We start from the raw sequence: 14,873 nt of genomic DNA on the forward strand, positions 1-14,873 counted from the left end.
GATTACCACAAACTGGATGGGTTAAAACAACAGTAATATATTTTCTCACAGTTCTGAAAGCCAGAGGTCCAAAATCAAGGGATTAGCAGGGTTGGTTCCTTCTTGGGGACTCAGAGGGAAAACCTCTTCCATGCCTCTCTCCTACCTTCTAGTGGTTGCTGGCACTCCTTGGCTTGTGGATGCATCACTCCAGTCTCTGCCTCCATTTGCACCTGTTGTTTTTCCCTGTGTGTCTGTGTGTCTTCTCATGGCTTTATTTTAAGGACACCAGTCATTGGATCAGAGCCCTCCCTAAGCCAGTATGATCTCATCTTAACTATTTACATCTGCAAGGACCTTATTTCCAAATGAGGTCACATCTAAGGTTCCAGTGAACATGAATTTGGGGGTGGGGAGTAGGCACTATACAACCCAAGACAGTGGCTTTTTGTGTTTGTCTTCTTTCTCTTATAAGTTTTCAAGGTTCATCCATGTTGTAGCATGTATCAGAACTTCATTCCTCTCATAGGGCTGAATAATACTCCTTCGCAAGGACATGCCACATTTTATTCTTCCCTTCATCATTCGGTGGACATTTGGGCTGGTTCCACATTTTGGCTGTTGTGAATATTGCTGCTATGAAAATTGTTATACAAGTTTTTGTTTGGACATATGTTTTCATTTCTCTTGGGGTGGATTTGTTTAACTTTTAAATTTGTCAATTATGATACACATATTTATGTCACTTGGCAGTAATGGTTGATGGTTATTAAAATTCTGACTCATTTTTGCCTCTTGGAATTGCTTTGTATTTCAATGACTTTTCCAGTGACTCACCTTTGGAGAATTATATTGTGTGGTGGGAAATATACTTTTACTCCTTTCAACTTATTTAATGGAAATCTATTGTTAACATTAGAAAGAAAGCTATGTAGTCTTTCAGTTGCTAAGCTCTAGTCACATGCTGATTTGTGTCCTTCCTTGCTTTTTATAAATAGTAGTAGCTTTTAATTTTTTAATCATTTACAAAGGGTTTTGTCTTTATGATATCATGTAACCTTCCTTGCAGTCCCGGGAGATGTCCTGAGACTGCTCTTTTCTGGCTGCTAAACTTGGAATTCAGTTGATTTCTTTTAAAAGAGCAATTGGTACTTAACTGTGATACAAGGATGTCCTTCATCCCTCAATACCACAAATCTGTTGTTTCTATGGTGATCTTTTCTCCAAGTGCAGAGAACATGTATTAACCACCATGGGACACTCATTAGCCTAGACTAGTGGTTCTCAAACTCTACCAGCATCAGAATCACCTGGAAGGCTTGTGAAAGCTCAGGTTCCTGAGTCCCACCATGAATGTTTGATTCAGTAGGTCTGTGGTGGGGTATGAGAATGTGCATTTCTAACAAGGCTGCAAGTGGCACTGGTGCTTCTGGTCCCAGGACCACTTTTGAGACTCATAGCCCTGGCACCTGAATGTATGTATCACTTTGGGGACTGCTCAGCCAGGTCTTCTCAAAATTTAACGTGCATGTGAATCACCTGGAGATACCTTTAACTGGTTCTGATTCAGTAGGCCTGGGAAGGCTTCCAAGATTCTGCTTGGGTAGTTCTTTGTTTTTGTTAAACTGTAGCAACTCCACATTGAAATAAGCTTGCCAGCTTTAAGCAGATGAACAGGATGTACCTTGTAACTGTAGTGGAAGGGTGCTTTGCAAGATGCATTGTTACTCTGGGAAAATCAGGGGCCAGAGTGGTCCAAGTTAGACTCAAAGAGTAAATGGTTGAGACTTTAAACATAATATTTGAAGTAAGTTTGTATTCTCTAGTGCGATCTTTTAAATGTATGTTTCCAGGTTCTGAAATGAATGTTTCACAGGTCCTGTGATTGAACGGAATAGACTCTACAGGGATTCTAAATTCATTCTTTTAAATTAATGGGGTTACTTTTTGTTTTCCTTTTTCTCAGCTTCTTGACAAATGAATGTAGACTTGATGATATCAGCTTTAGGGACTTATAATTTTATTATTTTATTTTATTTTGTTTTATTTATTTATTTTGCGGTACACGGGCCTCTCACTGCTGTGGCCTCTCCCGTTGCGGAGCACAGGCTTCAGACGCGCAGGCTCAGCGGCCATGGCTCACGGGCCCAGCCGCTCTGCGGCATGTGGGATCTTCCCGGACCGGGGCACGAACCCGTGTCCCCTGCATCGGCAGGCAGACTCTCAACCACTGCACCACCAGGGAAGCCCAGGACTTATAATTTTATACTTATTACCTAGAAGGATTATTATCTTACGAAAACTCAATAAATACTCCATAAAACTAATTTTTTCATTTTTCTCTTGGCAGATCACTTACAACCTTGGGGTTGGTTATCTCATCGCTGGCTGACCAGGCAGCTGGCAAGGGTAAAAACAAATTTGTGCCTTATCGCGATTCAGTCCTCACTTGGCTTCTTAAGGTAATTCATTGTTCTCGTGTTCTTTTCCAACTAGAAATTGGCTGTTTCAGTGGTGACAGCTGAGAAGTGTGTGCAAAATACTACACAACGAACTCCTGACAGTACTGTTATCCTGATTCCTAAACATGCAGGATGAAAACTCATTCCTGTTGCCTTTTTTCCATTAATAATGCTGTTTGACAGGCATTGTGCATTGATGTGAATAGAGAGAGACCACATTTCATCTGTCATAAACTTACTTGTGAAATACAAACCCATTTCCACACTGAGTTTTCTTCACCGCAAAGGTCCTCCGTGCACATTTGCTGCTTGCCTATGCGTTGTGCATGGAATGGGCCTTGTTTCCTAAGATGCTATTTGAAATATTTTGCAGGACAATCTGGGGGGCAACAGCCAGACCTCTATGATCGCCACCATTAGCCCAGCAGCAGACAACTACGAAGAGACCCTCTCCACACTAAGATATGCCGATCGAGCCAAAAGGATCGTCAACCATGCCGTTGTGAATGAGGATCCCAACGCAAAAGTCATCCGGGAGCTGCGGGAGGAAGTGGAGAAACTGCGAGAGCAGCTCTCGCAGGCAGAGGTATGGTCAGCCCAGTGCTCCTGTGATCCAAGCTCCCCGGCTCGTGGTGTCTGAGTGGCGAGGCGAGGTCGAGCTCGCTTGCACTTCCGGGTCACCTCATGTGGTTCAGCAGTTCTGAGTTGATGGGCATCTTCTCCGTGCTAAGCACTGTGAAGACACAGGCGTATAATGCAAGGCTCCGTCCCGTGAACTGACAGTCGAGGAAGCAGACAATTAAAAGAGAGGTGCTGCTATTGCCTGTTTGCTTCAGTCAATCAGTTGGCACTTGAGCCCAGATCTCTTCCAATGTGAAATCCTAAGACCCAAATATGCTGCTTTGATTAACATTGTAGATTACATTCCCACGCAGCCTTGCCATTTTCAGAGAAATTAGTTCTGTATCGTCTCCTCATTAAGTCATGGAGGACAAGGTGGTCAAGAATCGTTAGCATTAGGAAAAATTCAGAAATCTCCTTTTATTTTATCTTTTTTTAATCACCTCCTGACAGGGAACAAAATCATTTTGCGTTGTTACCATCTTTCCTTGGCTTTACCCAGACTTTAATAACCATAACCCTTTCCAAACAGCTGTTGCCAGAGAGGCACTGTCCCACTGACATGGTAACAGGACTGAGATGAAGGTCAAGTGCCTTAACTTGAGTCACATGCTTCCACATGCCAGGATTCCGATGTGTACCTAAGGCTTCTAAGTTCACATCCCTTCATACTACTCTCTTCTGACCCCGCAAAGAAAAGGAAGTCAAAGCCAGGGATCTGAATATTCCATCTGTTGGTGATCGTGGAGTTGCATTATAACTATTTGTTTACATGTCTTTCTCTTCTTCTTGGCCACGGGCTCCTGAAGTGCAAGAGGCGTGTTTTATTAATTTTTTTATCGCTAACCCTTAGTACAACATTGATACTGGAAAGCACTTAGCACAGTGACTTGCCCATGGTAAGTGCTCGATAAATGTTGCTCTTTTTGTGATTATCATCATAATCATCATTGAGTGCATCAAGCATAATTTTTTTTAAATCGATGCCAAGAAGGGTAGCAGAACACCTGAAAAATCAAAATGCTGATAAACTTTGATGAGAGTCATGATCCTAGGAGGAGAGTATAACGGCTCTGGAATTCGTCTGTAGGTGGATGATCTCCATCCTCCCTCTTTTCCGTGAATCTGCATCTCCACTGTGACCATATAATCTAGGGCGGGTAGCTAGAACAATGCCTGGCCAAAGGGCAGAGCAGAGGAACCACAGCAGGTTCATGTAGAATTTTCATGTGTGTCTCCTTGGACCCAGCACTAAATGTCACTCCCAGGCTCTGTTAACAGAGTGAGACTCAAGCATCCTCAGCCGGCCTCCACATCATCGCCACCTCAGCTTCCTGTCCGAGCTCTGCCATCTTTCTTGGTCATAGGGTTATACTCTGCAGAAGCTCATGTTACTATAGGGTGTCAAAAAAGCATATGTGGTGGCCAAGTAAAGGCCCCCCAAATTTCTTAAGCTGCGTATAGCTATATTTAGACCCCTTAATTATCCTCACTGAGCAAACACAGAGGGAGATTACTGCCTTTTTTAACCAGAAGTCCTATTTCCAAGTGAGTAATGGCCCAGGCTCAAATTTTAAAATAAATGAGAAGAATTGCCACCTTTCCTGGTAGGTTAATATAACTGGAATGTGTTTATTAGTGATGTGTGTTGATCTCTGTCTTATTGAAAAAGAAGTCTACTTAAGTAATTTGTTCTCATACTTTTCTATTTTGAAAATGAACTTTAGCATCTTTTAGGTCTTTAAGTGTGAAACTTAAGTACGATGGATAAAATTACTCTGGGATGATTTGTATCAATTTAATTCAGGACACTGGAATTTCTCTTTCTCCCTCAAAGAGTAGCAGCCATTTACTCTTTCACTTCATTTGATTAATAAAGGTCTAAAACCCCCTGACAGTGTGTGGCTTAATTGCTTCCAACAGACAGTTGATAACCACTTAAGAAGGACAATAAGGGATTGTCTTGTACACAATGGTGGAAAAAATTAGAAAATCAGATTTCTCTGCTTTCATTTTAAAGGCTATGAAGGCCCCTGAACTGAAAGAGAAGCTCGAAGAGTCTGAAAAGCTGATAAGAGAACTAACAGTGACTTGGGAAGAGAAGCTGAGGAAAACAGAAGAAATTGCACAGGTAGCTTGATAACTTGGGCCTACAATATTGTGATTTTTTTTAATGTTATTTTTTAATTGAAGTAGAGTTGATTTACAATGCTGTGCCAATCTCTGCTGTACAGCAAAGTGACTCAGTTATACACATGTAGACATTCTTTATATATATATATATATATATATATATATTCTTTTCCATTGTGTTTTATCACAGGATATTGAATATATTTCCCTATGCTGTGGTGATTCTTTTTCATTGGCTGTCTTTTCTGTATAGCCACTTATCATCTCAAAAAGTCCTTTAAGGACCTCTTTCTGCTGAACTAGAGCCTGCAAAGATCCGTTTTAGACACTGACTTTGTTGTTTTTTATTAACTACCATTTGGTCCCTGTATTTGCTAGAAGTGTTGCAAAGCACTGAATTTGTACAGGCATGGTTCAGGAAACATCCTTACTACGTTCTGCTTTTCACATTTAACCAGAAACCTGTTCTGTGGTTTTAGATCACCTGGCAAAGCATGCAGCTACCTGATTGGCAGAGAATTCACAACATGCAGCACATCAGTAGTTTTTTCAGTGTGCTTGATTCTTCAGCTTGTTAGCAAATGCTGTTATGAACTTTACTTGAGAAAATAAAAAGGACTAATCATGTGAGTGTGTGTGTATGAGAGAGAGATGAACCTCTACACTATGCATTTCATGAACCGTTTAATCTCATTGACCACTTGTAAGTATTGGACCCTCCCAATCAGGTAGCTTGAAATCAGTAACTGGAACCTAGTCCAGCCTGCTGCTTATATGTGTCTTGTAGATATCACAAACATATACCTAACTTTCTGTAACTCCTACATTGCTTTATTTTTCTTCATAGCCCATATCACCTTTGGAAATTCTGTGTTTTACTTGTCTGTTTTGTCATGGTCTCTCCCCTTCCATTAGAATATAAGTTTTCATGAAAGGAGTAGCTTTGTTTTGTTTGCTTTTATATGCCCAGCCCTAGATCTGTACCTAACACATAAATATTTCTTGAATAACTTGAATGAATTTGAGGCCCTCTGCAAAAGGGACCCAGCCTGCTCTTCCAGCCCCATCCCCCACTACTTTCCCACGTTGACTTTCCCACCTGAAATCATCCAGTGCGCCCAGAGTCTTTACCTTGCTTTCCTCTGACCTTCCCCTAGAACACTCTGCCCTTACCTTGCTGCTCTCCCATTTCTTCCTACTGAAATTCTTCTTGTGCTTCAAGAACCATCTCAAATGCATTCTCTTCCTGAAGCCTTTCCTGGACTCTTAACCCATCACGATTTCCCTCCTTTGAAGCCCCGCAGCACATTGTTCCTCTCCAATGGCACAGGGCCCTCCTCTTTTACTTCTAGTTGTGTGGTCTTATCACCTCCACTGGACAGGAAGCCCCTTAAGGGCAGGATGGTGCCTGGTTCATCCTTGGTGCCCCTAAAACACTGACACAAGATGTCATGCACTTTAGGATCTCAGTAAGCTTGGTTGAGCTGAGTAGAATGTGTAATTTCACTGGCCTTGTCCCCAGCAATAGTGACTTAAGCTTTCCACAGATACATCTCATGACTAGAGCAACAAATAGAGCTTCCCTGCTTTTGTCTGTGTCTGTGCACAGGAGAGGCAACGACAACTTGAAAGTATGGGGATTTCCCTGGAGACGTCTGGTATCAAGGTGGGGGATGACAAGTGCTACTTAGTCAACCTGAATGCAGACCCTGCTCTCAACGAACTTCTGGTTTATTATTTAAAGGTAAGAGAGTATATTAATAGATAGTTGCAATCCCGATTCCGTCATGTACGGTTCCCACTTGAGTCTGGGTGCGTGTCCCCATGATTTTGCTTTTTGTATCCAGCTTAGCTCTCATTAAAAGTAAGAGGATTGGATTGGTAGTTCAGTCAAGTTACCGTTAAGAGTGAAAACCAGCTCTTTTGCATGCTACTGGGGCTGTGCAGTTGGGCTGATTTCCATCAGAGGGGCACGAGTGAGCAATAGAAGGTGTCAGAGTGATCCCTGGCTATGGTGACAGGATTCTGAGAAGCTCTGGAGAGTCACCATTATGCTTCTGAGTAATTCTAAGGGGATCTCGAGATCAGCACAAGCCTAAAACAGACTCTTGTGGAAGATTAGACAGCTAGGGTTCTTCCATATCCATCCCTCCTAAGCCTGTATGCTCAGGACATAACTTTTGGTCCTATAATCACCCTCAAGTGTGGAGATGGGCGTGGCCTTTTGGGTTCGGCACTTCGGCCTCAGGGTACTGCCACTGACCAAGCTGCGGGGCTCACTGCAGCAGTTCTCAGACGGCTTCGTTAAGGATTCTGAGCTGCCTCGTGAATATACAGAAGGCAGTGGAGAATAAGCTAGAAGTGAAGAAAGGAACCTCAGTCTTCTATCATCCTTTTTATTCTACTTTTTCCAGAAATAAATATGGCACAGATAGCCCCTGACTTATTGAGAGTCCACTAATGGACTTAAGATCTATTCATTTAGGAAATGATCAAGGGCTAAGGAATTGTTTCTGAAATCTTAATTTTGAAAGACCAGGTCTTGCAGGTTCTCTATTGAATAGGGAAGTATTATTATCATAGTGACTGCATGGTTTTTAGAGCAATAGAACAAACAAAGAGGATGAACAGTGGGCAGAGTCACCAAGGGTCACAGTCCTCACATGTCTGAGGTTTGAGGTACTTAAAAATCATGCTAATCTGTACATTGTATAATCCACAGGCTTCAGCACTCTGTAATTTGGTATTAGAAACTCAACTATTTTTTAAATCACTTTAAAAGTTACACATTTGAAAATATGACTTTCCATGAAACTATTTTCAATGATTCTTGAATTTATAGAGCTGTTTTCAAAGCACTTTCACCGTTAACTCAGGTGATCCTTGAGAAAGGATCCTGCTCATTAGATCATATTAATAATATCGTTCTGGTTGTGCAAAAAAAAAGAAAAAGAAACTGAGGCTCAGAGAGTGAAATGCCTTGCCCACGGTCCCATAGACAGTAAGTCGTCAAGTTAAAACTGGAGCTCAAGGTATTCTACTATCAAGTCTGACTTCTTTATGTTCTAAAATAATAGCTAATCACTGTTTTTGAGGGTTTGTTTTTTTTTCTTTATAGTGATTAAACATATTTTACATGTAGTGTATTCAGGTACGCTTTTGACCTCTAGTGCGCCAGATCTCACATTTTCCATCTGATTCATCTAATGTCATGCATGTACTGTTGGGTTCTTCGAATTGATTGTGATGAACTTTTGCTGAGTTACTTGTAAGGGTAGTTTTTTCTTTCTTTAATGATCTGTTGCCAGGACCATACCAGGGTAGGTGCAGATACCTCTCAGGACATCCAGCTCTTTGGAATAGGAATTCAGCCTGAGCACTGTGAGATTGATATTGCTTCTGATGGAGAGGTCACCCTCACTCCAAAAGAAAATGCAAGGTAAGAAATGTCCCTTAAAGGTAAGAAGCAGCTCCTTAACATAGCTCAAGTGCCTTATTTTCAGGAGTAGACCGACCCTTTCTGTCTGTTTGCTTAGTTATATCAGAGTTAAGGCTACACTGGCTCTTGCTTTCTGCTTGTAGAGAGCTGTGTAAGCAAGATTTCGAGCACCAGCTTCAGGGTGGCTGATTCTGCCTTGAGTGGCTGGGTGATCTTAGATAAGATACTTCTTTTATCTAATCTTCAACTTCCTCATATGATCAATGAGGCTAATAGTAGACAAAACATATAAATCACTTGGCTCAGTGCCTGACACACATAAATATTGAATAAAGTTATTTGTTATTACCGAGTGTAATGCATTGTATGAAAAGCAGTTAATCAGATAACTCCATTATATGAAAAATTCCTAAACTAGGCTATAATATGTAAGAATCTGAGAAATGACAGGATAATATATTTACTTTTTAATTTCTACTAAATGATGTCTTGAATTATTTTATAATCACGTGTAAAATGAAGTCCTAAAACAGTATTCCTTAACTCATATAATTCAGAACACACATTTTTATGAAGAAACCTATATTCATTTCAAATTATCCTGTTAATATCACCCATATACATTTCTAAGTGATGAAAAACTGAGACTAAGAATAATAGCATACATGATTCATGAAATTCGTAGGCCTTATGTTATAGTGAGATATTGTGAAGATATTTAATGGCGAAATGATACCATCCCTTAATTTTTACTTATTCCAAGTTCAGGTAGAATTTAGCTTCATGCTGTATCCCCCTATTAGAAGCTCTGGATTTTTTTTTTCATACTTTTTTTTTAGTTGACAGAATTATGTGTGTGTATACACACCATGATACTTTGATCATATTCTCTTTTAACACTACATCTGAAAATGATTTTATTCGGTAGATTTCCTCATACCTGATTTTACTTCCATGTCTTTTTATCCTACTTTTCGTCCCTCCCCACCCTGTCCAATCTCCTCCTTTCCTATAACCTCAGGGCAGTGGTTCATTCATTCAGTATACTTCCTCTAGGCTCTGTACTGGGAATGCCCAAGTATAGTAACTCAAAGCCTGGTGGAGGAGAATATATAGAAACAATTGTTATTATACAGGAAAATAAGTGCTCCTTCTAAAGTGATCTTTATAACCTGCAAATCTGATCACTGTAAAAGTGTGTGGGGTTTGCAGGACTGGAGGTAGGGAGAGCTGTTAGGATATTATTATGATATTGTTGTGGGAACACAGCAGTAGCAAAAGAAGTGAAGGACAAAATGTATTTCAGAATTACTTGAGAGTCAGCGAGGTTTAGCGATGTGCTTGGGGACAGGATGGGAACTCACTTAGTAAAAGAAAAGAAGTGAGCAATATTAGATTTCTGTCGTAGGAGGCGAGATAAACAGTGGCACTACTAAATCAAAATAAGAAATCCAAGAGGAAGAACAGGTTTGGAGGATGATAGGCAATGAATGTAATGAGTTCACTTTGGAATACTTTGAGTTTGAGGTGTCCTTGGGATATCATTGTGAAGATTTCCAGTTGCACATTGGATTTAGGGCAGTAGAAATACCCTAAAGATACAGACTGGGCATAATCAGTGTTGCCTGTCTTGAAAGTGGGTCTAGAGCGAGTAGTGGAAGGGTTAAACCAATGTTTATGGGATGGTCTGAAGATAATCCATGAAGTAGGGTGAGACAAGGGAGTCAGAGAGGCACAGAGGCAACAGCAGGATAGAGTGATGGAATCTAAGGGAAGAGAACATTTAAGAGGGAGGTCAAAGTAGAAGCTAAAGAGCTTCTATTGGACATAGCAGTTAGGAAGACATTAACAACCATGGAATGTTTAAGTACCATGCAGTTGTGGGTATGGAAGGAAAAAATGCAAAGAAAGAAGAATAGGAGGTGAGGAAGCAGGTGGAATCTTGGTTGTGCAGATGGAAATGGGATTGGAGACACAGCAAGAGAGGGACATGGCGTGAAGGGATAGTCAGTATTTCCTCAGATCTGTCCTCAAGTCCACCGGTTCTCTCTTGTCATGTTTTACCTGCTGCTTAACCACATTCTACTGAGTTTTAATTTCAGTGTCTCTGTTTTTCATTTGTAGGAGTTTAGGAGATCCTTTTTTAGATATGTCTGGTCTCTATTGGTAGAGGCTTGTTTTTACTCCATTGTATGCTTTAATAATTTTACTTTTACTTATTTTATTGCCTTTATTTGGAAATTCTGTTCTCTGAAGTTGCTGGGGCTTCAATCCAACTATTTGTTGTATCTGCTGATAACTTTGATTCCTAAAGCAGTTCATGATTTTTTAGATGTGCTCCTCTTCAGTGGTTTATCTGTAGGAGTCTTGTGGCTTGGGTGAGGCTACATAAATTCCTGCAAAGAGATTTTATATTTGCTTCTTCCAAGTACCCCAGGCATGTGTTCAACTAGAAATGACTTTTTAATGCTAATTTCTTGGCTTAGGTATGTTACCAAACCAGGCAGTTTCCATAACTTTTTCTTTTTTATATTATTGTAATAAGAGTGTACTATAAACGGCAAAGTGATATGTTCATATGTATGTTCAGGTGTGTGTGTGTGTGTGTGTGTGTGTGTGTGTGTGTAAGCACCTAGATAGGGGTCCTCTAAAGATACAGATGATCACAAAAGTAATCAGTAAGTAAGAGAGATGAAGCTTATTACATTTCTCTCTGATTTGCTCTGGAACTATTTTTAGTTTTATTTTAGAGTAATACTGCTCAATAGAACTTCCTGAGATAGTGGAAAGTTCTATATCTGCTAAGACCATTTTGGTAGCCACTATTGAGATGGTGCTCTTGAGACTTAACATATGGCCAGTGAGAATGAGGAACTGAATTTTTTAAATTATAATTCAGAGTTTAAAATAATAAAGGACACTGAGTGACACATTTCTACTCTTGATCATACTGCTATTCCTAGAATTTCTGGAGGGCTTTTTAGATGCCTTAATAAACAATGGGGAAATATATTTCTTAAAAACTGACTATTGAATGTCTGTTTTTTAGGTAGAGGAGATAAGTATTCTATAAAACTTTTTTTTAAAACTCATCTTCTTGGCAAGAGTATGTATGTATGTACATATTTATATATGTCTAGTGTTAACAAATAAATTTTGAGTAAATTTGAAGATGTAATGGTATTAAATGATTTGTGAATTGGGCAGCATCTCATCAGGCAACGTGAGGGGTTACACAACATGGAAGGCTTTTATAGTAAGGAAGGTGGGACAAGGAAAGGAAGTCATCAGCAAGGAACAAAAATGAAAGTTCAGGGCTTCCCTGGTGGCGCAGTGGTTGAGGGTCCGCCTGGACACGGGTTCGTGCCCCGGTCCGGGAAGATCCCACGTGCCGCGGAGCGGCTGGGCCCGTGAGCCATGGCCGCTGAGCCCGAGCGTCCGGAGCCTGTGCTGCGCAACGGGAGAGGCCACGACAGTGAGAGGCCCGCGTACCGCAAAAAAAAAAAAAAAAAAAACAACTGAAAGTTCATTGGAGGAAAGTAAAAGTTAGGTGACAACAGTTTCTCATTAACTGAGCTGTGGTGTTTTTTAATTGGCTGGCTTGTTGCTGGGCGCAGAGGAAGTCTTCCTTCCTCCTGCTGGGGTAGTAAAGTAGTTGCCCTTCCTGTTGGGGGTTCCAGGTAGGTCTCTTCCTGGTGGGGTAACTGACATCTTGCTTTTTTGGGATAATTGACGGTGAGTGTTGGGGTATGAGAGTTCCCTTTTCAGGCCTCTTGACTCCAATTTTAGTTGAGGTTTCCTTTTATTAATTTTCACAATAGACATACATATACATATATATTCTGATCTCATTTTCCATTTTTGCAGATGAATAAATCAGTTCATATTTCCAAATAGATGGGAAACAGACTTTTGAAACTTGAGTCACAATGTTGAGAGTCATTTTGAAGAAAAAAGGGAGCATGTTAGTGTAAAACATACACACCAAAGCTTTACCGTGTTTGTGTACGACCGATTAAAAACATTTAAGATGGTATTTCCAGGGTATTTTTTATCAATAAAAACTTAGCCACCAGACTTGAAATATTACTACAAAAGAGTGATTATTTTCATCTGTGAATTTTCCTTATTCCATAACTTTGAGCTTAAGAGTCCCCCTAAAGATTAGGATCCAGATACTGAGAGTATATGAGCAAGTAACTTACGGAAAAATTAAAACTCAAAATAATACTCATTATTTTTCTCCATCAAACTTCACTTGACAGCCCTTATAGCAAATTAAACTTTAATTAATTGATTAACTATCCCCCTAATATTTTGTTTTGCTTTTATTGTTTTGGTTTTTTTAAATTTTTTTTTAACATCTTTATTGGAATATATTTGCTTTACAATGGTGTGTTAGTTTCTGCTGTACAAAAAGTGAATCAGCTATACGTATACATATATCCCCATATCTCCTCCCTCTTGCATCTCCCTCCCACCCTCCCTACCCCACCCCTCTAGGTGGTCACAAAGCACCGAGCTGATCTCCCTGTGCTATGCGGCTGCTTCCCACTAGCTATCTATTTTACATTTGGTAGTGTATATGTGTCCATGCCACTCTCTCACTTCGTCCCAGCTTACCCTTCCCCCTCCACGTGTCCTCAAGTCCATTCTCTACGTCTGCATCTTTATTCCTGTCCTGCCTCTAGGTTCTTCAGAACTATTTTTTTTCTTTTTAAGATTCCATATATATGCGTTAGCATACGGTATTTGTTTTTCTCTTTCTGACTCACTTCACTCTGTATGACAGTCTCTAGGTCCATCCATCTCACTACAAATAACTCAATTTCGTTTCTTTTTATGGCTGAGTAATATTCCATTGTATATATGTGCCACATCTTCTTTATCCATTCATCTGCTGATGGACACTTAGGTTGCTTCCATGTCCTGGCTATTGTAAATAGAGCTGCAATGAACATTGTGGTAGATAACTCTATTTGAATTATGATTTTCTCAGGGTATATGCCCAGTAGTGGGATTGCTGGGTCATATGGTAGCTCTATTTGTAGTTTTTCAAGGAACCTCCATACTGTTCTCCATAGTGGCTGTATCAATTCACATTCCCACCAACAGTTCAGGAGGGTTCCCTTTTCTCCACACCCTCTCCAGCATTTATTGTTTGTAGATTTTTTTATGATGGCCATTCATTCTGACTGGTGTGAGATGATATCTCATTGTGGTTTTGATTTGCATTTCTCTAATGATTAATGATATGGAGCATTCTTTCATGTGTTTGTTGGCAATCTGTATATCTTCTTTGGACAAATGTCTATTTAGGTCTTCTGCCCATTTTTGGATTGGGTTGTTTGTTTTTTGATATTGAGCTGCCTGAGCTGCTTGTAAATTTTGGAGATTAATCCCTTGTCAGTTGCTTCATTTGCAAATATTTTCTCCCATTCTGAGGGTTGTCTTTTCGTCTTGTTTATGGTTTCCTTTGCTGTGCAAAAGCTTTTAAGTTTCATAGGTCCCATTTGTTTATTTTTGTTTTTATTTCCATTTCTCTAGGAGGTGGGTCAAAAAAGATCTTGCTGTGATTTATGTCAGAGAGTGTTCTGCCTCTGTTTTCCTCTAAGAGTTTTATAGTGTCTGGCCTGACATTTAGGCCTTTAATCCATTTTGACTTTATTTTTCTGTATGATGTTAGGGAGTATTGTTTTTAAATGCCAGCAAAATCTCTCTTTTAGGTAAAGGAGACATTTATGAGAAGACTAAAATTGTCCATGCTAAAATTTCTGGAGGACTTTTCCTTTCCCCCTAAAAAAACTCACAGTGACAGTGCTTTAACTATATCAAAGGATCGGTTGTTGAGATCTTCTAATAAGCAGGAAATCCTACAAAATCTTTTATAGTGACTTATTTAGGCTACTGACTTCACAGCCCCTTGATAGCCAGTAAGCTGTAGCAAAGTTACAATGTGAGGAAAGCTGCACTGTTGAAAGACCACCTGCAAATGTCTGCTGGACAGTTGCTTCTTCAAGATTTGTTTCAGGCAAGTCCAGGATACATAGACCAACATAAACCCACAGACACAATTTACATCATTATGGTATAATATAATATATACAGCATAACAAAGACTCTCAGAGTTTTCTTCCCCACCTCTAATTGTTTGTTTGTTTTTATTGAAGTGTAACTGACTTACAGTATTATATTAGTTTCAGGCATACAGCATATTGCTATTACATAATGGTCACCAC

At 39.9% G+C, this 14,873-nt stretch overlaps 1 protein-coding gene across 1 annotated transcript in view; it reads left to right on the forward strand.

Moving 5' to 3' along the window:
- The window catches only part of KIF13A (kinesin family member 13A), a 211,225-nt gene that overhangs the window by 150,123 nt on the left and 46,229 nt on the right, over window positions 1–14,873 (forward strand). Inside the window, 5 exon segments of the mRNA XM_082638701.1 lie at window positions 2,330–2,441; window positions 2,815–3,027; window positions 5,083–5,193; window positions 6,805–6,939; window positions 8,504–8,634. Coding sequence (XP_082494827.1) covers window positions 2,330–2,441; window positions 2,815–3,027; window positions 5,083–5,193; window positions 6,805–6,939; window positions 8,504–8,634 — 702 coding nt within the window.

Source organism: Mesoplodon mirus (assembly GCF_964341445.2).
Source record: "Mesoplodon mirus genome assembly, chromosome: 12".
Classification (NCBI taxonomy): domain Eukaryota; kingdom Metazoa; phylum Chordata; class Mammalia; order Artiodactyla; family Ziphiidae; genus Mesoplodon; species Mesoplodon mirus.